The 22,224-nt window shown below is 44.1% G+C and overlaps 1 protein-coding gene across 5 annotated transcripts in view; it reads left to right on the forward strand.

Moving 5' to 3' along the window:
* The window catches only part of LOC134226440 (insulin-like receptor), a 271,805-nt gene that overhangs the window by 224,805 nt on the left and 24,776 nt on the right, over positions 1-22,224 (forward strand). For 4 of the 5 annotated variants that reach the window (XM_062707206.1, XM_062707207.1, XM_062707208.1 and 1 more), the window contains exons 11-14: positions 7,192-8,567; positions 8,635-8,762; positions 21,237-21,477; positions 21,551-21,770. In XM_062707206.1, the coding sequence (XP_062563190.1) occupies positions 7,192-8,567; positions 8,635-8,762; positions 21,237-21,477; positions 21,551-21,770 (1,965 nt within the window). Of the gene's footprint in view, positions 1-7,191; positions 8,568-8,634; positions 8,763-21,236; positions 21,478-21,550; positions 21,791-22,224 lie in introns of all 5 variants that reach the window. The other variant, XM_062707212.1, reaches the window with a different exon arrangement.

Raw genomic sequence — 22,224 nt, forward strand, 5'->3', positions numbered from 1 at the left:
GATTTGATAGCGTCCAACGTGGACTTACCCTTGCGAGAACCGAACGTATTGCTCGACTGGCCGAGGATGATCTTCTCCAGCAACTGAATCAGACAGATTAGTCTGTACGCCGAAGGAGGTTGCCCGGCAGCTTCCCGGCAACTTCGGTAATAGAACCAACTTCTGCCTTTTCCATCTATCGCGAAAACTACACTCATCGAGGCATCTCTGCATAGCTAGCTTCAATATGTTCGGGTTCGCTATGATTGCTGCCTTGAGAGCGGTGTTCGGAACTCCATCAGGTCCTGGAGCTTGGTTTGACGCCAGGAAATTAGGTACCACGACTAACTTTTCGTTCGTCATCGGAGCCACCTTTTCGGCCGCACCCAAAACGCCGTACGGTTCATACCTCGAGTACCTCGATCATCTTCGCTAACCTATCCGTGGAGAGCACCCTCTGATTTTCGATGTGAGATGCAATCCTATCTCAGCCCACTATGATTGAATTTAAAATTTGTGTACAATCACTTTGTTAGGCATGCCAAATTTTAACTTGCCTACTGCGATTGAATTTCAAATATTCTAACATTGTTTATTATTTTTACTTGAAATTCTATAATTTTAGTTATTTTATAAATTCATTATCAATATGATGCTTTTACATTTTCGATGCCAGTTTCAGGATAACTATATAATTTGTCCATTTCGGAAACATGTGCTGTGAATATGTTATTTAGCCAAGTTATTTCGCAAAAAAAAAAGATTTTTCGTACGGCCGATTTACCGAATAATATGAAATTAAATGTACTCGGATCTGTTGATATTCCTCAAAATTTTCCGATTTTTTTTTCGTTGCCCCCTAAAGATATTATTTTTGAACGAAAAAAAATCCGATGGATGGAGACATAATTGTTTTTTTAATATGTTTCAGGTATGTGTGGACATTGTCGGTCGACATTGGGCTTACAACCAATGTGTGGCCCTCAAACGCTTCACTTTCCAAAGGACATTTTAGACAATATAGAGAACTTGCTACCTACGGTAAAAGCTTTTGCTAGGGATAAAGTAATTGCAGAGATCGCTAAATTGATGGAGATCTTTAAACCCAAGTTTTCAATAATGCAAAGAAGCTTTACGTTTCTGCTGTATACAAGTGTTCAAAAGCTTTGAAGAATCTTTTATAAAACATCTCCAATGCCTCAACCCGCTAGACGTTGCAGCCAGTGAAAGCACCATGTATATTGTAGTCATCCCGAATTATGTTTGATTCAGATCAACTATGTTCTTCTTCTTATAGCAAATGGAGCTTTTTATACAATGTTCTAAAAACTCAGATGTAAATATGTACATTATGTAGTAGATCTTAATTTGAAAGATTTACATCTGAGTTTTCAGAACATTGTAAAAAAAGCTCCATTTGCTATAAGAAGAAGATTATAGTTGAAAGTGCTGACCTCGAGTACAGAGTACGGAATTGAGGTGTATTGGACCCAGACTTTTACCAAGAAAACGGCTGTAGATAAGCCTAAATACCTTAAAGTGACTTGTCTAGCAGGGTTCGTGATACTCACATACAGGATAGGATAATCTCTCACCAAAATGTTCGGCGTTAAATCGCTTTTCGGCTAAGAAAAACAATCTGATAAGTTGGTTGGCTCGTTGTCTTTCCTATCCTCTAGCCTTTTCGTGCCACCATTGTAAAACGGTAGTAGGGTACATATAACCTAATGCTTACATGCAGATAGCGTGGTAATGTGATTAGATTGAGCGCATCACTGCGGTACTATTGTTGATGTTGTTGGTTCAAATCCTGTCGCGACTATGCAATTTCTAAAATTATTCGACAAATCATTTCGCAAAAAAAGATGAGCGGAAAAGTGCCGAAACAAAAACAAAAATTCATTTGATAGGCACGATTTTCGTTTATCATCCAATGCTAGCTCTAGAGAATATCCAATTAACAATTTAAGCTGAATAAGCATTTTTTTAGCTGCAGAAACTATGTTTGGCTGAATAAGCGTTCTATCCGCTTCCAAGTTTGTTGGGAGAGAGATGGATGAATGATGTTCCTCGCCGAAAACAACGAGAAAAGGTTCATCACATGGCAACGCCGATGTCGAGGAAGAATATTGAGCAATAGTACGGCGTCAATTAAATTCGTTTTTGAATATTACCTTGTGATCCTTCGAGGACGAGCCTAACATTGCTCCTACCCCCATCCCAAAAGATCTAATGAGTAATAATAGCATAGACCATGCTAGAAGTCGTTTCTACCGCGCGTATAGAAAAGGCTTCGCAACTGCAGGTCAAGTGTGCAGGAGGTCGTGGTGAAAAAAAGTTGTTTGATTACAGTCTTCTTTACATAAAGTACTTATTCTTGCAAACGGGTGTTCACTTAGTTCACTTATACCGCAAATGTATAGAAGACTTTTAAATATTCAAATTCGGAAGTCATTATTTGGTCACTATTTTTATTATTTTAGTCACCAAAGTCACTATTATTTATCCCTAAAAACGCCACCAGCCCTGTAATGTAGATTTGTCAATTTGTCAAGTCTACAATGAATTAGCCACCTAAGAACAAATTATATATGTATTTTATATATTTACGCATTTTTATTTTGTGTTGGTTTTAGTGAAGGTTTGTAGATATTTTTATTAGTACATATTATTTTGTGTATGTATGGCTTTGTGCTGTAAAAAATGACGAGCTCGGTGGTCTAGTGGCTACCGCTTCTCCCTTATGGTCTTGGTTCAATTCCAGGCTCGTCCCTTTCCTACTTTGTATTTCTATCTTAGTTTTTTCTGTGTTACACGTTCACGTTCCTACTGTTATAACCTGCCACACAATCCCAAAACCTCCCGTGACACCTATGAGAGGTCGTATGTACTAACCATCCTTCCCCTTCCTCAGCATTCGCAACGACGTGACCAGGACAGATCTCGACTATTGGAAAGTGCATTGCTTCCATCTAAGAGATAGTAATTTGTCCTAAATGATTATCTGTGGTGACGGGTGAAAGTGATTCTATTCTCATACAACAGTCTTGTTGTTCTAAACTAAAACATATGATAGATCAAAAGTACCTTGGTTCTCTGTATATATTTATGCTGAACAGTTGCAGTAACTTAAACTAAATAATTAGAATTTTGTTATCATTTAGTCTAAGTTACTGAAGCTAGCGTTTCAACTCCGTTATTAGTTGAATTTTAACAACAAAACATTAGACAGAGTTATAGAAAAACCGTCGCACAAGATGTCCACCATAGAACACATATTGAAGCATCTGGACTTCTGGATTTATTGACAAACTACTAAATGATCGGACGCAAATTACTAAATGATCGATAACATCCTTGAATAAGAGAATGCTCTACCCCAATAAATTACTAGAAATGCATGTGGTTCACAACACATCAGAATGCAAGTCAATGTAGGGAAGGGGATGATGCAATCACTTGTCCACTGCAAGCCGAATATATCTCTGCACTTGCCACGAGTTCAAGCGGAATTTTATTGGAATTTTTGGGTGAGGTTGATGACGAGTTAACGAATTGCCCAGCTAATGTGATAGGATAGATAGCAGTTGATGGAATTTCTAATTGGATATAGGAAACAAGCTTTTTCCGTGCATTTCCAATTCTAGCAGTTACTACTAGAATAGCCAATTTAAAGGTATAGGATAGAAATGGAAACGGTATGCAAGTCCATTTCCTGTTCTAGCGATTGCTGGAACATGAGAAATATAAATACTTAAATCATTTCACAGATTTCGGTAAACCAAATCCACCGAAAATCTGTAAAATTATTCACCGAACAATTTTGCTGTTGAAATTTTGATGAAATTTCACAGAAATCTGTGATTTATTTTAAGTGTGTAGAGAAAGATACAAAGAAGGAGGAATGGGACGAGCCTGTGATTGTACCCATGACCTCCTGTGTAACGTTTTTTTTATTATTTAGGGGTTTTGGGAGTTGCATGGATTTGGATCGTAAATTGAAGCCACACGATCAAAAATACGATTCAAACAAAATCGTGTAAAAACAGAATACTGTGTATAACATCTCATCAAATACATTTTTCTCAACTTCCAAGATGTCGTCAGCGATAAAAGTAGTTTTTTCTTCACATCCAACATAATTCCATGCAAAAGTGATGGCTGCTACGATAATGAAAATGAGATTTATCTGAGAAGAATTCAAATTTGGGATTAGCTTCATGTTATTCTACATTCATTCCCATCCAACTAAATATAATAAACCTTATGTTTAAAAGGAATGGACTAAATTAGATTCACACAAGTCTACTTTTGCATTCAATTTTAGCTTGCAAAAGTTGGGTTTTATACAACTTCGATGTATTTAGTGTTCTATATCATGGTTTTACATGTGGCGTTAAAGTTACAGTGGACAGATACCGATACATGCTCATTGTGCTTTTCCTGCCAATGGCAGAATGTAAAACAAAAACTTATTTATATGAAACATTGTGATATGATATTTGGGGGCTTTCGGGAGTTTCAAACTTTCCCAGGAGTCAACTATCAATTGCAACATAGAATCCAGGCGAAAGTTTATATGAAAAGCAAGAATTGCAAACATTTTGAAAATGCTTCAAAACCTTTCAACAAAAACCACAGATGGTAATCACATAAGGCATTTGTCCAATTATTAATAACACGATCCTATACCAATAATATACGCAAAATGGACGATTTCAACTTGAGCTGTGTCATTTTTTAATGATATCATACGTGCTAATTGCTGAAAAATTGACAAAATTCAGGAACAAAGCAATTTTCATCTTTGTTATGGGCACATGCAATGAAATCAAGGATCAGTAACCCAATTTGTTCTTTAGTAATGCTCCATTCATACATACGTCAACAATCTTTCTCAAATCCCGTATTCTTGTGCAAAACCTCCACAGCATTGAGTAGATTGTGTAGATGCCCAGTGAAGCCGTTTGTACGCTTAAGGCACCATTAAAGGTGTCAAATATAACCCTACTACATAAATCCGCAAATCTGGCCGATTCGTTTTTTCACAGCTTTTTGTGTAACGTTAACGATTCAGAAGTTCACGTGGAATAAAAGAGGAGGACACTTCATCATTTTCCTTTCCAGAAAAGAGATGTATGTTTACGCAGGATGCCCGACTTTTTCAATATTTATTTGAACCTGTATCGCGCCCGAAGTTTTCACGGATGTTTCCAATGGTCCTGGGAAGGCCGCTCTGAGTTTTTTTTTCTAGGTCTCGCAATTTGGATAGGGATTTATTTAAGAATAGGCCATTATTCCCATTATCAGGTTAATAACCTTAACTGGTGTATGCGAACCTATTATGGTCTATGGATTAAGCGATTTTGAAGACTTTTACTAATGTTCGAAAGAGAAGGAAGGAAAAGCTTTTGTTTGACATACTAACACATTGGTACCTCCACCCTACTTAAAGCATTTTGTAGAGCTTTCCAATCAAAGTACATTCGTGCGTAGAACATGTCCCACCCACTACTACTGGTTCTTAAGTTCTTGGTCCTCTCCAAATGACAATAGCTGGCGCCGCCAGTGACAGTGTACAATCCAAATATTCCAGCTGTCCAAAAGCGGTCAATCTATCGAAATAAGTTCGGATATAAAGTACTACAATAATTTCAAATACCTTGCTATGATGTGTAGTCAGAACAAACAAATTATCTTGTGCCTTGTGTACAAGGTCGGTCGGATCCTCAATTCCGGAAACGTAGTACCAACGTGGGTTACCGTTTGAACTTGACCACACGTTCAACGACAAAAAATTTCATTGCGCAGGGGGTGGGAGGAACTACTTTAGGATCACCATTGATCGGATCTCCAGTTGAGATGCAATTACGATGGCGCATATAGTTTGATTCTGGTTATGGAAAATCTTTTCAAAGGTGCATAAACTGGTCTCTGAACTAAGAACTTGCAATTGCGCATGAGCTTCATCTTGGGCCAGCTCATCCAGGGCTTGAGTTCTCAGGAAGACGAAGGTGTACGCCCATAGGTGACGGCAAAAAGCTTGTAAGATATAGAAGATGTTTGGTTTCCTTGAATAGATACTTGATCTTTTGGAGTGGAGTATCCTTCGGAGCTGCCGAGCTGCCCTATGTTCCAGAATCGCTCCATGCATTCATCCAAAGAGTAACGGGAGGTGTTGGTGGTTTTGCAACAGATAGTTTCCTGATGCGGAGGAAAAAGATGGATACCACCAACTACAATTCATCCTAACAAGCTGTCAAACAATTTCCGAAGATTTTCGGCTTGATCCGAGCTGTTGTTGGAAAGCAGCCGAAAAAGTGTGGGGTTTAAATCACCAAGACGATCTTGCGGGAGCGATATAAATTTTGATTAGAAAGAAATATATCATTCGATAACTGCCAGTTATCAGTTGGTGTAGCGAAGAAGGATACATCTCTCGAGGAGTATCCTTTGCGATTCGTGGTAACAAAATCAGTGGCATGATCAAGGTTTCCACCGGTTCCATGAACCAGTAACACCAAAGCTCCGAAGGTCGATCTTGTTTTACTTATGGGTCCTGTGCGCCCCGAGCGCTGCCAAGGGCCGACTTAGAAGATCTCCATCTTGATCGATGTCGAGCTATCGCCTTATCTTCTTTCATATTTTTTATGGAGGCTGCGCCGCCATGAACCTCTGGGTCCGTCTCTGCTGCGATGTCTGCTGGGTTCCAGTCTAATACTTGTTTACAGATTTCGTTTCCGCCCATACGTGATGTGTGGCCGACCCAACCCCTCTTCCGTTCCCGAATTTCAGTTGCTATCGGCCTCCGGTGACAACGACGATGGAACTCGTTGTTTGAGATCCAGTTGTGAGGCCACCAGGCACGAATTATGTACCGCAGGTTATCTGTTCATGAACATCTGCAGCCGTTAAGTGTTCTCCAATGACACACGCCATGTTTCTGTTACTCTTAGCAGAACAGATTTCACGTCGGAATTCAATATTCTGATTTGGCACTTTCATTTTTTTCGGATGTGCAAATGTGCAGATGAATCCAATTTGCTATCAAAATGATCACCGATTAACAATTTGCCTTCGAATTACGCTGTACTTAACCGACGATCTCATCTTCGATTTAAAAGAAATCTTTGGGCATCTTATCACGTTCATTTTGTTTCTACTTTCACCACCTAACGCAAACCCTATTCCTGTTTTCTCTCTCCATTGCAGAAACCCACTTCTACGAGGCGGCGAGAAATCGTCCCGGCGCAAACGTAGCGAAAACAGCATCCTCTTCCCGAACAACACGGAAAACAAGAAGAACGACACCACCGACCGGCGCACGGAGAAGGTTCCCCACGAGCCGTACTACCGGTACATCTTCAACACGACCAACGAAACCCAAATCACGTTCCCGTTGAACCACTTCAACCACTACTCGCTGTATGTGTTCAAGATTCGCGCCTGCCGGCACCCGGGGGAACCACCGCCCAACGTCAAGATGGTGGACATCGAGCTGGCGTGCGGCACCGACGTGATTCAGAACTTTCGCACCCCCAAGAAGGAAAGGGCGGACGACATCCCGCCGGAGTCGATTTTGGTCGAGGAGCAGTCGAACAACACGCAGCGGCAGATCCGGGTGCAGTGGAAGGAACCGAGTAGACCGAACGGGCCAATTGTCAAGTTCGTGGTTAAGTACCAGCGGGTGGATCTGGAATCCGTGTCGTCCACCGATATCTGCATTCGGTATTCGTATTTCAATCTCAGTGGAGGAACGCTTCTGACCAAGTTGGAACCGGGCAACTATAGCATCCGCGTGATGGCCGCTACCATTGCCGGCGATGGTACTCCATCGGCCCCGCGATACGTTCTGCTTAAGAAGGATGACTCCGACAGCGGTACGATTATTTGGGTGTCAATTTTGGTCGTGGCATTGCTTATCTGCTTCGGATTAGTCGCGTTCTACGTGTACAAGTATAGTAGCCTCATGTCGAAACAGATCCGAATGTACCCGGAGGTGAATCCGGATTATGCTGGCGTGATGTATAAAGTTGACGATTGGGAGGTGGAGCGGCATAACATCGTTCAGCTGGAAGAACTCGGCCAGGGTTCGTTCGGTATGGTCTACAAGGGCATTCTGACTAACCTGCGCGGTGAGAAGGTCCACATATCGTGCGCCATCAAAACGGTCAACGAGAACGCCACGGCTCGCGAGAAGGACAGCTTCCTGTTGGAGGCTTCGGTTATGAAACAATTTCACACACATCACGTCGTTCGGTTGCTGGGTGTTGTGTCGCAGGGCGACCCAACGCTGGTTATCATGGAGCTAATGGCCAACGGGGATTTGAAGAGTTTCCTCCGGCGGCATCGACCGGATTACGAAAATGGCAGCCAGCCGTCGCCGCAGCCGCCAACGTTGCGGCAGATTCTGCAGATGGCGACCGAAATCGCCGACGGTATGGCGTATCTCGCGGCGAAGAAGTTCGTCCACCGAGATTTGGCCGCCCGCAACTGTATGGTTTCGTCCAATATGACCGTAAAGATTGGAGACTTCGGCATGACCCGAGATATCTACGAAACGGACTACTACCGAAAGGGCACCAAAGGTGAGTATTGGCTGTGGATTTGATTAGGGTTGAGTGCGATTTTGCTAATGGTATGAAATTTTCGCAGGATTCCTCCCGGTGCGATGGATGGCTCCGGAAAGCTTAAAAGATGGTGTCTTCAGCAGTAGTAGCGACATTTTCAGCTACGGTGTAGTCATTTGGGAAATGGCAACTCTTGCATCACAACCATACCAGGTATGTCTCGGTTACGGGGGAGGGGGCATATAACATAATGCCGTTCGGCATCACAACATTTGCAATAACGAATTAAATGTCAAAAGGCCATTCGGCATAAAGACCATTGGGCATAATGACCATTTGGCATTAATGTGTTGGGTGTCTCGAGGCCATTTGGCATGTTAGATGAGATGCAACAAAAAAGAACTGTTTTATTGTAATATAGAGAAGTATTTTTTTTTTCTTTATTTCTGTAAATTTTAAAATTACTTTAGTCCTTCCACTTGTCATGATGTTGCCAGCGCTAAGGGAGCAACTGGCAAGAATGGATTATACTAAACACTTATTATAACGTTAAAAATGAGGTTGGTTCATAAAATTAAGCTGGTCGACAAAGTTGGGAAGGAAACGCAGCCATGGGGACTGTGAGGAGCGTGGGGACTTACAGCCCTGGGAAGATCATACCCTGATTTCTTTATTGGCAATTTTCTATTTTCTTATGGGAATTTTCTAATTGTTTAGGGGGAGTATTTATTTTAGTCGTTTGTCGGTGTTCCGTAGCTGGAGCGAGGAATGTCAAACTTTGGACATCGGCAGATCACATGTTCCACTGAGTTTGTACCCCGCAGATGTCACAAAGGGTCAGAAAGGGCCTTCCGCCAAAATTATGTGAGAATCGGGCGTGGCCGGTGTGTAAGCGGGAGATTACTTGCTGGTCCTTGAGACTGGGCATGTCGTTCCAGGGTGCCGTGGATCCCTTGACCTTCCGCAATTGCGGGGTTCTGGAAGCAGCCCTTTGGTTTTCCCAATCCTGGCTGACGATCTTTTTGATCCAGGCTTTAACGTCAGCCAAGAGAACCGATGTTGTGAAACGCCGACCTTGGTGGCCGGCCCCAGCCATAATGTCCGCAGTGACGTTGCCTGGCACCCCGCAGTGCCCGGGAATCCAGGCGAAGGTTGTCGATTGTTGTTCACCAGCGAGGATGGCCTGGATCCATGGATGTTTCGGGTGGTCACTTTGCAGCGCAGCGATGGCACTAGCGGAATCAGCGGAAGTCAGAACTAGGACTGGTTTGTCGGAGGGGGTAGTGCACACTATGGCGAAATGGGAGGACACCTGCTTCGGCGCAGGCAGCCTCAGCGGGTGTGAAAGGAAGAAGTCCGGAAGCTATGTGGAGGTATTGGTTGAAGACTGGAGAGAGTATGTTGACAAGCTCACAACGTGCTACACAAGTCAGTTCTAGTCCGTACAGCAGTCTGCTGTCGGCGCTTGGCCGATATGATACCGAGTGGCCCTGTTGTTTGTCCTATGCGGTCTTGATAATGTTTTTATAAGGTTGATCCTTGATTTGCAGCTGACTTTGACCGCTTGGAAATGAGGGACGAAGGTCAGTCCTCGGTCGAAGGAGACTCCGAGGACCTTGACGAGTTTCCGGTTTGGAATCGGCTGCCCGTTAATCTTGAGACGCTTTTTCCGGCCGACATGGTGAAGCCAACCGACAAGGCCCACCGATGAACTGCACTGACCGCTGCTTGGGTTCGGATACGCGTTCACGCCGGAGTGTCTCCAACTACCACAAGCAGGATGTCGGCCGCGTAAACGAAGATGTAGATGTTCTTAGGAAGGCCATTGAAGACCCCTTTCATGGCAAACAGAAACAGGGTTACTGCCAGAACAGACCCTGCGTTGGCGAAAACCGAGTCGTCCGTCAGACTCAAACTTTTCACGCAGCCTACGGTTGACCAACCTCTAGACGACCTTTGATACACAGGAGGCTTGCGAGATAGGCCGGTAATCAGCGGCGTCGTGGGAGGAGAAACTGTTTTTAGGTATCGGAATAACGTAATAACGGAATAACAGATCAAGGAATACTATTTTGGCGGTAGGCGGAAGGTTTTTCAGCATCGAATACCCTATTCCATCCGGACCGCAAGACTTCCCTTTGCTACTGGCAAGAGCGAAGGAAAGCTCGGCGAACGAAAAGGGCTGGTTTATTGGGGAACTAAGCAAGTCCGGCGGGACTCGAAAGTTCTGCAGCGTCAGAGCCCTGGTGGCTATGAACCTTTGAAAATAGTACGGTCTTGCGAATCGATGTGGATTTGGGAAGATCTACGCTTACCGACTTTCCCCCATAGTTCTTCGGTGGATTGAGCCGAATTGATGGAATAAATGAAGTCTTTCCACTGCATCTTTTTGGCGTCTTCGATGACCGTTCGGCACTCATATTGTTTTTTGTTTGTAGTTTTCCAATGCACTTACCTTTCTCGGGTGCCCAGGGGGAAACCTCCTGAGCGCTCGGAGGGCTTTCCTTCTGAGTTTAACAGCTCGACGCGTTTCGTCCGACTACCAACGAAAAGCTTTGCGTCCTGGCCGAGAACTGGTCTGAGGGATGGATAGACCAGCGGCGTCTTGTGGCCTACCCACAAGAAAGTGACCTGGTATCAGAAAATCGTCTGCGTCGTTCGAGAGTGGCGTAACTGGTCTCGAGTTGAGGCAAGCCTCAATCTGTGCCACCAGGGTAACCATTTCGTCGGCTACGAGTACGGTGTTTCCAAGAGTGCGCTTAAGATGACCTTTCATCGACTTCACGGCGGCTTCCCAAAGTCCACCGAAATTGGGGGATTTCGCCGGGATAAATTTAAAGTTGATGTTCTCCAATGAAGCTTCTTCAGTCACCGCTTTTACGAAAATTTGGTTGTTGAACAGCTTTCGAAGATCGTCTAACTCGCGTCGGGCACCAACAAAGTTAGTTGCGTTGTCACACATAATGATCTCTGGTCTACCTCGCCGGGAGACAAATCTTCTCAGCGCCGCGACGAAAGCTTGTGTTGTGAGGTCTCCAACGATCTCCAGATGAACGGCCTTCACTATAAGGCACACAAATACTGCTACGAAACACTTGATTGAACCACCCTTGCGATAGGGGTTCTGAATATGAAACGGACCACAGTAGTCCACTCCCACGCGCACGAACGGTGGAGCTGGATTGACCCGCTCGGCTGGTAAACCTGCCATGAGTTGTTCGGAACTCTTCGGTCGAGCCCGAAAGCATTTGACACCGATGAATAACTTTCCCATCGGCTGCTATCGGCCAGTATCTTTCCTGGCGATGAGCAATTGTTGCCCAGCGTGCAGGGCTTTCTTGTGATAGTAATCCGCAACAAGGATCGAAAGAGGATGCTGATTATCCAAAACTATAGGATGCTTTCGACCGGCTGAAATGTTAGCGTTTCGAAGCCGGCCACCGACGAGGATTAATCCGTTTACCAAGCGAGGGCATAGTTGCTTTAAGCGAGACGTAGGTTTGACTTCTCCATTCTTACGTAACGTGACTAGATCTTCTGGAAAACTTTCTCTTTGGGCTAGGACCAGTAGCTGATGTAAAGCTGCTTCTCGTTCTTCAAGTCGCACTAGGCCTACTCTGCGGTCACTAGTGTTTCGACAGTTGTGCACAAATCTCCGGACGAGTGATACGATGCGAACTAAATCTTGTAATGACGATCGAAGGCTGAAGATTGGGCTAGGTTCAATAACTTGAGTTGGAGCCGATACCGATGTGCGTTCCTCGAGTAACAGAGGATATAGGTCCTCCTGATTTATGTTAGCCGATGTCGGCCATAAGGTTTTGTCTAACCGTAACCAAGGTGGCCCTTGCCACCACATCTGGAAATCCTTCAGCTGATGAGGATCCATTCCTCTTGATAGAGCATCGGCCGGGTTGTCCAAGCCGGCTATGTGATTCCAGATACCTCCACGTGTGATGTGCTGAATTTCAGACACCCTGTTGGCCACGAAAATGTTCCAACGAGACGGAGGTGATGCGATCCAACACTTAACGATCATTGAGTCGGTCCAAAAATACGTCTGAACTGCGATCTTGAGACTTTGGACGACTTTTTCGTACAGATGTGCGCCTGTGAGTGCAGACGAGAGCTCCAATCGTGGAATCGAAATTTGTTTTCGTTTCTTCTCTAGGTCTTCAAGCGGAGCTACACGAGATTTAGCGGTAACCAGTGACGACGAAACTGTACCATCGAACGAGACACACCTGAGGTAGATGCAGGCGCCGTACGCCTTCTGGGATGCGTCGCAGAACATGTGAAGCTCGACGGACAATGTTTCGCTTCCGAATGCGATCCAACGAGGTACTTGCAACAAAGTCAGACCTTCCAAACTTTCTCTGAATCCTCTCCACCACACTTGAAGCTCTTCGGGTAGAATATCATTCCAGGAGCACTTTGTTCTCCAAAGATCCTGGAGAAATACCTTGGCTGGAACAAGACTAGGTCCAACCAGGCCTAACGGATCGAAAAGCTTCGCGAAATCGGACAATATGATCCTCTTGGTGATCTCAGTAGCAGGGTTCCACTGAGGTACAGTGAACCGAAAAATGTCCGAACGGGGTTCCCATTTAATTCCAAGGGTCTTAACTGTGGGGTTAGAGAGTTCGAGATCCAAACAAGAGCGTTCATCTCGCAGATAAGTTGGAATATGATCCAGCAATTCTCGAGAGTTGGAGCTCCATTTCCTCAAGGTGAGCCCAGCTGTGCTTAGAACTTCGATCAGATCCTGTGACAATTTTACAGCTTCTTCAAGGCTGTCAACGCTCTTCAGCATATCGTCGACGTAGAACTCGTAGAGAATCGTATCAGTGGCGGCAGGAAAGTGGTTCTTCTCATCCTCCGCCAACTTCTTCAGGCAACGCGTGGCCAAGTACGGTGCTGAAGACGTGCCGTACGTGACTGTGGTCAGCATGAACAATCGAATCGGCTTGGTTGAGTCCTCTCTCCATACTATGCATTGGAGTGGATGATCCATCGGATGCATCTTGATCATCCTATACATCTTCTCAATGTCTGCTGTCATCGCGTACTTCCTCAGTCTGAAACGTAGTGTTATGGAAGTTAGGTCATCCTGAACCACAGGACCCACCATGAGAGCTTCATTTAATGAAACTCCAGACGTGCTAGCGACGACGCATCAAATACGACACGCAGTTTGGTCGTGGTGCTATCGGGCTTTAATACCGCATGGTGCGGTAGGAAGTATGCTACCGGAACTGTGCTTAGGTCTCGTTCTGAAATCTCACTCATATGCTGCATCCGAAGATATTCGTTGATGAAATCAGCACACGATGACACGACTGGTAAAACAGCTGACTCATCCGGAATCCCTCCAGAAACTATCCAGCCCAAAAGAGTATTTTGCAAAATTGGACCAGAATCTCCCAGCTTCACTTGACGCTCTGCAATCATCAGCTCCAAATAGACTTCTGCTCCTATGATCAGATCTACAGCTGCAGACTCGTGGATCGTTGGATCGGCTAACACTATCTCCTTCGGCACATTCCAGGAACGGATGTCAATGCTTCGTGTTGGAAGTTCGACGGTTACTCGTGGCAAGATAAGGAACTTAAGATTTGCCACATAGTTTGTAGCAAGCGAATGAACTTCCGTGAAAACTGCTTGAGTAGATGCAGTTCGCGATCCACCGATACCGACGATCGGTAAATGCTCACGAGTTCGTTTGAATTTAAGCCTTTGCGAAACGGTTTCAGATATATAGCATCGCTGAGAACCAGAGTCCAGCAATGCACGAGCAAGCAAAGAGTTACCGAACTGATCGTATAGGCTAACGACAGCGGTAGAGAGAAGAACGGTGTGCGGAACGTGTCTTGTTGTAGCTAATGGAGCAGTGTGTAGGCTTGTACTGTGGCCGTCTGTGGCGGATAAGTGCGAATGAGCGTTACTTGCATGTGTGGTGTTTAGTTGTTCTGTGCGTCCAGCTTGTGTATGCTGAGTGTGTGTTGAGTGACCGATTTGTGTTGGCTTAACTTGTAGTGGTTGCTGTCCAGGTGATTTCTTAGATGACAGATTCCCATTTGACTGTCCTGACTTGGCAGACGAATTTGCGATGGTCGACGAGTTCGCGTGAAGTAACGAGTGGTGCCGTTGACCACAGTGGAAGCACGATCCTCGGGTACAGAATCGTGCGAAGTGTCCTGATGACAGGCAATTCAAACAAAGTAATCCGCATTTTCGAAAACTTGATACACTTAAAGGCGGAGTAAGCTGATTCTCCGCAGAATGGACAGTAGCTTGATTGAATTCTAGCATGACTGATTGTTGGACGAAATGGCTTCTTCAGTTCCGATTGGAACTGCTTTCCAGGTGCGATGGACTGTAATACGGAACAATGACTTTTCAAAAACTTTACCAAGTCTTGATACTTTGGAACCTCCTTCGAATTGTAGTATGATTCCCACTGCCGCAACGTTGTGGGATGCAAACGCTTGCAGGGCATGTACTGCAGTAGCGTGCTCCAGCCTTCAGTATTCTCAGTTCCTCTCGAAACCGTTGACTAGCTTACTCAACGTATAGAAATTTTCTTGACGAAGTGACTCAAGGGCGAACAAGGAATCCAGGTGTGTCATCACCAATAGCTTCTTGTTCTCGTAGACGTTCTCTAATGCATTCCACGCGATCGCATAATTGGCGGACGAAATTTCAATCGATGCGATCTCTTGCAGAGCATCTCCAGTGAGAGACGTTCTCAAATAAGTAAACTTGTCCATGTCGGACAAGCTAGCATCGTTGTGGATCAAGTTTTTGTACGTGTCTCGAAATGTGACCCAATCCGACATCCTTCCATTGAAAATTGGCAACTTCAGCTCTGGGAGTTTGACTTTCGATTGGGGAACCACTGCAGGTGCATGTGGCCGAATCTGCAATGAGTTACTCGTACCTGCTTGGAGTAAACCAAACATAATTTCCTTCAAATGGTAAACGTCGTTCTCGAAATCCTTTAGAATCTTAGCATTGTTGCTGTCTTGTTGCTTCTTCACCTTGATTTGTCGCTGTAGCTTGGCTTGTTCAGTTTCCTCAGGGTCCGTCTCTCCATCGGAAACATCATCGGTTAGCAGCTCGATCCGCATTCGCACATTGCTAAACTTGTCCCATATTTCGTCTAACTTGGCAATTCGTAAGTCCAGCGCACGTCTATCTACCCCTTCGTGCTTGGTTTGAACAAATTCCTTGAGATTGTCTAGAGAAATCCGCAAAGCACGCTCCTGCTTAGACAGCAGTCGAAGATCGTCAGCTGCTGGCATAATTAATCACTTTCACAATCACAATGCACTTTAAACTTTACACTTCACTCGAACGCGAAACTCAAATCGACCACGCTGTTTGACTGGACAATAAAGATGAATGAATGGGAACAGGACAAAGCAAACCAACCTACAAAGCAGACAAAGCCAACAGAGATGGCGAAACGGTCAAGGCTCAACTCAGCAAAAATGATTTGGACTACACAAAATTATCATGCAAGGATGCAAGCAGTTTCAATTAGTGACCAGTGATGAAGAAAATCTTATTGTTCCGGTATCAGCAGTGGTATTCATATTCATAACAACCACCGTCAATACAGGAAGTCTGTGTTCACAACGTGATTACTTCAAGGACAATCCCAACATCTTCTGTGAATTGCAGATAAGTATTGCGTTTATATTTTAATTGCACTGAGCTCGTTCTAATCTGATCGATGAATGAATTTACTTGTCACTAATCAATATCATTAGTAAATTTAAATATTTATTTATTTATTTATTTATTTATTTATTACTTGTCTTCGAACTAATCGTACAGACAGATACTACTAGCTAATTATACTACTTTTAAACACACACTTGGTCATATTATAATTAAAATAAACATACACTTCATTAAAACGTAGACAACAAACATTAAACGGGTTATTTCGTCCAAAAACGGTGCGGAAATCTGTATGGCGGGTTGATCTCGCAGGAACGTTGATGTTGACATTACTCAGCAGCGTCGGACAGTCAATGTTGTGGGACAGGATATCGAACACGAACAACCGTTGAAGAAGGTTTCTCCTGCTAGCCAGAGATGACAGATGAATTAATCCACAGCGATGCTCATATTGTGGAAGGCGGACGGGGTCATTCCACGGGAGTCGACGAAGTGCAAATCGAATGAAATTTCGTTGAATTCGCTCGATCCGATTACTCTGCACCACATGATATGGAGCCCACACGAGGACAGCGTATTCCAGTGTACTGCGGACCAGGGCACAGTAGAGAGATTTCAAGCAGTATATATCTTCAAACTCCTGAGCGTTTCGTTTTATAAATCCAAGCATTGCATACGCCTTGGCGGTTGTTGTAGTTATGTGCAAATTGAAGTTGAGCCTAGAATCTAGCTGGACGCCGAGATCCTTGACGGTGCTGACTCTTGTGATACTGGCGGCAGACATATTATAATCGAAGACAGACGGACTTCTGGATCGACTGAACGATATCACATTGCACTTTTTGACGATGATTTCCATTCCATTTAGCGTGCACCAGTTTACCAATGCGTCGACGTCAGCTTGGAGAGCACAACATTCTACAAATCTCGCATGATTTTTGAAAACGTCGTAAGTCCAAAAGAGGCTCTCTTTGTTTACTTTCTCTTTCGATTATTACAAAGCCATAATAACATTTACATTGGATTTTCCTGCACCGATCTGAAGAAAATAGCTTTGTCTAATGTGCTGAGGTGAAAATATTGCAACAAATTTTAAACTAGCCTAGATATTAGCAAAAGAGAGCGTAATGAAAGAGAGTCTCTCATTTGGACTTACGACGTTTTCAAAAATCACGCGAGAAATGATGACACAACTCGAAAGAATTTCAAGTCATCAGCGAACATCGCTTTCGGGGATTTAATTGTGGTGCAAAGATCATTTACAAAAAGCACAAATATGAGTGGACCTAGGTGACTTCCTTGTGGAACGCCGGAAGAGATGGCGAAGGAATCCGAGCAGGTTCCGTTAATGCGCACGTACGCTTTACGCTCAATTAGGTAGGAATATATCCAACGAGTCAGCCAGGTGGGTAGGCCCATTCTGTCCAATTTATCAACAGCCAATAAATGCGGCACTCGATCAAACGCTTTGGTGAAGTCAATATAGATGGCGTCGACTTGCTGCCGATTCTCGAGGGTATTGACCAAGGAAGAAACGAATGACATGAGATTGGTCGTGGTAGATCTTTTTTTCACAAAGCCATGTTGATGTTCATATTACCGTAGATTAGAAAAGCAAGTGCATATATTTCTATTTTATGGCAACATATCACAACGAAACGGACCCTTGGGAGCCTTAAGTAAGATCTCGGTCCGGTTGCATCTAAGGAGATCTTAGTGCAGTGCACACCGGACGTGTTGCCCAGTAGACGTATCGCTCAGCGGTATTTAAATACAACGCAGATAGGCTATGGTCAGAGGGTGCGTTGATATTACAAGATTACAAGATTACAAGATTGATGTTTCCACTCTAAATTTCATACGCTTTGGCTCAATTCACATGCATTGGCATCGGTTTCACATGCAGCAGAAAACCGCGCCACAGACAAACCTGCCTTCAGTACTTATCCTGTTTTGGCAAATCCGTCCTGGATTATCTGCTTCCGATGTCCGTAGCTCAATCAGCAATCTGCAAATCTCCGTCGTGTCCAACTTGATCTCGAACTGATGATCGACAGTAGCAACACTTAACGATGAGGACGCCCGTGTCCTATTGTTCTCCCTCGTGGAGAATAATCAGCGACCACGCGGTAGACACCAAATTGTTCTTAAGTTCACTTCACTTTCGCGATTCCCGACAATCCGGTTCGATTCGGACCAAAAATGTTAATTACGAACTTAATTGCACTGGTTGGTTGTCGGATAATGCACTTTAGTAAACGCGACTTTGACGATTGGAAGTAGTTTTATTCTTAAGTTAAATGTTCACAATACTACAACACAGTACATGAATTAAATGGACACTCGACTGCGGAGATCGACCGACGTGTACGTGCAAAAGGTTTATTCGAGACTATTAGATGGGTACAATTTTTACTAGCTTGGACCTGCTTGACTGCGTACGATGTTTTCTAACTGTGGCTCGGCCGTACCTATCGGTGTGATGTGGAATTTAATGATGATTATATACACACGCAAATGCTTGTCCAGTCTTCTCGGACACTAATAATTCAGTCAGTGATCTGGCTGTATCGGATAGAATACGATTGAAGGCAATAATGATAATATCTAACTTAGTTATGCGATAGCAGTGGTTCTTAATCGCGAACAGCTGCCATCGCGGCCTCTTAGAAGTGGTAGAAGGAGAGGCGTTGGCAGTGACCTGAATTGGAAAACGGTTGCTCCCATAGAGGTCGGAAGCAACCTCCCAAATTAACATGGAAAGGAGGGGTCTGCTGATGGTGGTAACGTCGAAAGCGGTGGCCGAATTAATGGCCAAAAGGTGGGTGAACAATCGTTTAGAGGAACTAGATCTGCCTCCTCGAAAGCTTAGAGTAGGGCAACACCACGGGGGTTCCCAGGTCGGGTGGTGGGTATTCATATCTCCCAAGAGAAGAAGGGGAGACGGGGTCTCACTGATGATGTCAGTCACCTTTTGTTTAATGGCGGGAAGCGTTCCACAGGGGATTTAGACATTCACAATGCTAATAGGAATGCTGCCTCGGAGACGGACTCCAACGACTGGGAGGTCTTCACTAAACTGAAGAACGTCAAAGGGGATCTCCCGGAAGATCTCTATTGCCTCGGAATGCCGGATATTTGTACCTACCTTGCAAATCCATTTGTATTTGCCTCCGAGGGATGGTGAGATGCCGTTGACCTCCTAGAGGGCTATAATCCAGGGCGAACTATCGTTTGTCAACAGTTCCAGGTTGAGCAAGTTGTTCCAAAACTCGTTAATATTCCACTGAAGACAAAGTTTGACCTCTAGTGAATGCGTAGGGGTCGGAATAGAGGAAGAAGTGTTTCCTAGATCCGTACCAGACGCAGGTAGGGACGATGATGACGTTATATAAGTTGTGTTGCGCTGATCAGAAGGGAAGAGAGTGCTTTGCTGTTCGGAGTGGATATTCTCGGAGGTATCCGGGTATCCGGAAAGGAACTGTTGTAGACAGGAGTGTCTTGGGTGGTCTAGCTTGGATGAACTCTAGACCCGTAGACAGGGTTGACGTAAGGAGCTGGATTGGATTTGGTGTCGATTTGGTGGATAAGATTTGGTGCCAGCATGTCGCTGGCAGTGGTAGGATTTATCTTTCGGGTTGGAGTGCCCGATGAGCCTAGGACGCTGGAAAAGAAAAGTATGCTAGCTGAGAAGGTATTCAGTATCATTCTTAGGGTGCTCATCTTGCCCCGCACTACCCTATATGATTCCCATCTTTAGAAGTATGTATTTGTCCGGAATAATCCAAAAGAGTAGATGACCCCTTCTTTAAAGTACACATTTGCCCGGAATAAGGCAAAAGAGTAGATGACTCCTTCTTTAAAGATTTGCATTCGCCCGGAACAAGGTAAAAAAGTAGATGACCGTTTTTTTCAACTAAATGCGTAGTTTTAGTTAGTTAGCCGCAGTGAGATAAAAGAGTTAATGATCCACAGGTCCGGTTGAGCGTGCCTCTTGTCCGTATTAGTAGCTCAAACATTTCTGGTCAGCTGATTGCTGACGTCAACCGAGCCACCGCCGTCGTCGTGCGACACGAACACTTTCACTGATTCCGACATTTCACGAACACGTTTGTTCTCTCTCGCCCGAAATTGTATAGAATCCATAACATTGGATCATTCCTCCATTCGAAGCACGCATTTGCTCGTAAAATGGAAGGAGTAAATGATTACTTCTTTAAAACATCACATTTTTCAGGAGTAAGGCAAATTAGCAATTATTTCTTCATTTAAATCACGAATTCACCTGGAATAAGGCGAACAAGTAAACTAATGCTTAACGACGCATATGCCCAGAATAAGGCAAACAAGACAGAAGACTCTTGTAAAGCACGCTTCTGGCTAAAACATTTGATTTTTATAATTTTTGTGCCAAATGGTCATTATACCAAATGGCCCATTATGATCATTACTTCTACAATTATTCTTTATTATGCCAAACGGTCGTTATTCCAAAAGGTATTTATGCCAAGATTGGAAATTGTCTCGACTTCCCTGGGCATAAAAGTATCATCGTGCTAGCCTCATTGATATACGAATGCAAAAATGGTAACCTGGCTTAGAAACCTCGTAGTTAATAACTGTGGAAGTGCTTAACGAACACTAAGCTGCGAGGCGGCTCTATCCCAGTGTGGGGATGTAATGCCTATAAGAAGAAGATTTATGCCAAATGACCCCTGGCTATTTAACTCGGTTTATTCATAAGTCAATTGGGGTATCTCCCTCGGTTATATATCATTCCCTGGTGGAAAATTTTGCGATCTGTGCCCAATGTTTTGCGGTTTGGTTCTCTCACATTCGAGTAACTGGCCTTTTTAAGTGTTACCCTTTAGGGCATCATAGGACTGGATTATTCAAGAACCGGTCTAAAATATTCAAAAAATTACATTTTTTTACCCCTTGATAATTACATCTCTTCAAAATTTAATACTAAAATCATTCGTCTTCTTCTCCCCGCAGGGTCTCACGAACGACCAAGTGCTCCGGTACGTCATAGAAGGGGGCGTCATGGAACGGCCGGAGAACTGTCCCGACAAACTTTACGAACTGATGCGGCGGTGTTGGCAGCATCGACCGACCGCTCGCCCCACCTTCATGGAGATCATCTCCATGCTGCTGCCGGACACCACCCCCGAGTTCGCTGAGGTGTCCTTCTACCACTCCCAGGAGGCCCAGGATTTGGCCCGCGGTCAACACCAAAGTGAGTTCTTTTTTCATCTCCGTCAAAAAGCGATTGCTTCAGTATAAACGTGTTTTTTCGTCCTCAACGTTAGCCGTACTCATGGACGATGTTACCACGCCGCTCCACCCGAACGGTGACCACGACGAGGAGGAGGACGACGAAGAGGACGACCTGGTTGATCGGGACGATGGCGAGGCACACATCGGTGACGTTGGCACGGACGATGAGTACTCGATGGAGATGACCAACAGCCATCTGGTGCGGAACAATGGCCCGATGCCCACGATCCGTTCGCCCCACTCGCCACTAAGGTGAGAACAGCACACCCTAGGTAAATGTTAAAAAATATATATTTTTCTATTTTTCGAAAAAAACAAACAGAGAAATCGAAGAAAAAGCAGTACTCTCGTTCTCAAAATTCAAAATTTTCGTTCATTCGCCGCATTTTCAAAATTTACTCACCCTCACCATATCTGTGTATTTGTGTTCTGTTTTCGATCTCATTTTTCGTTTTCATTAAGTTTCGCTTAGTTATTATGATCGTTATCCATTACTCCATTGCATGATTGCACGTCATTTCCCAGGAAATCAACTAATCTGTATATGTTGAACCGGAAACCCAACTCCGCGTTGGGTAAAACTATCCGCTATTGCAATTGGTTACTAAAGGCTTGCTCTGTAGATGGAATAGTAGAGTTTATGTGAAATCTATTGCAAATATATCAATGCCAATATACAACAACTATTTCGCCTAAAACATATGAA

This window comes from Armigeres subalbatus, chromosome 3 (assembly GCF_024139115.2).
Source record: "Armigeres subalbatus isolate Guangzhou_Male chromosome 3, GZ_Asu_2, whole genome shotgun sequence".
Lineage (NCBI taxonomy): Eukaryota > Metazoa > Arthropoda > Insecta > Diptera > Culicidae > Armigeres > Armigeres subalbatus.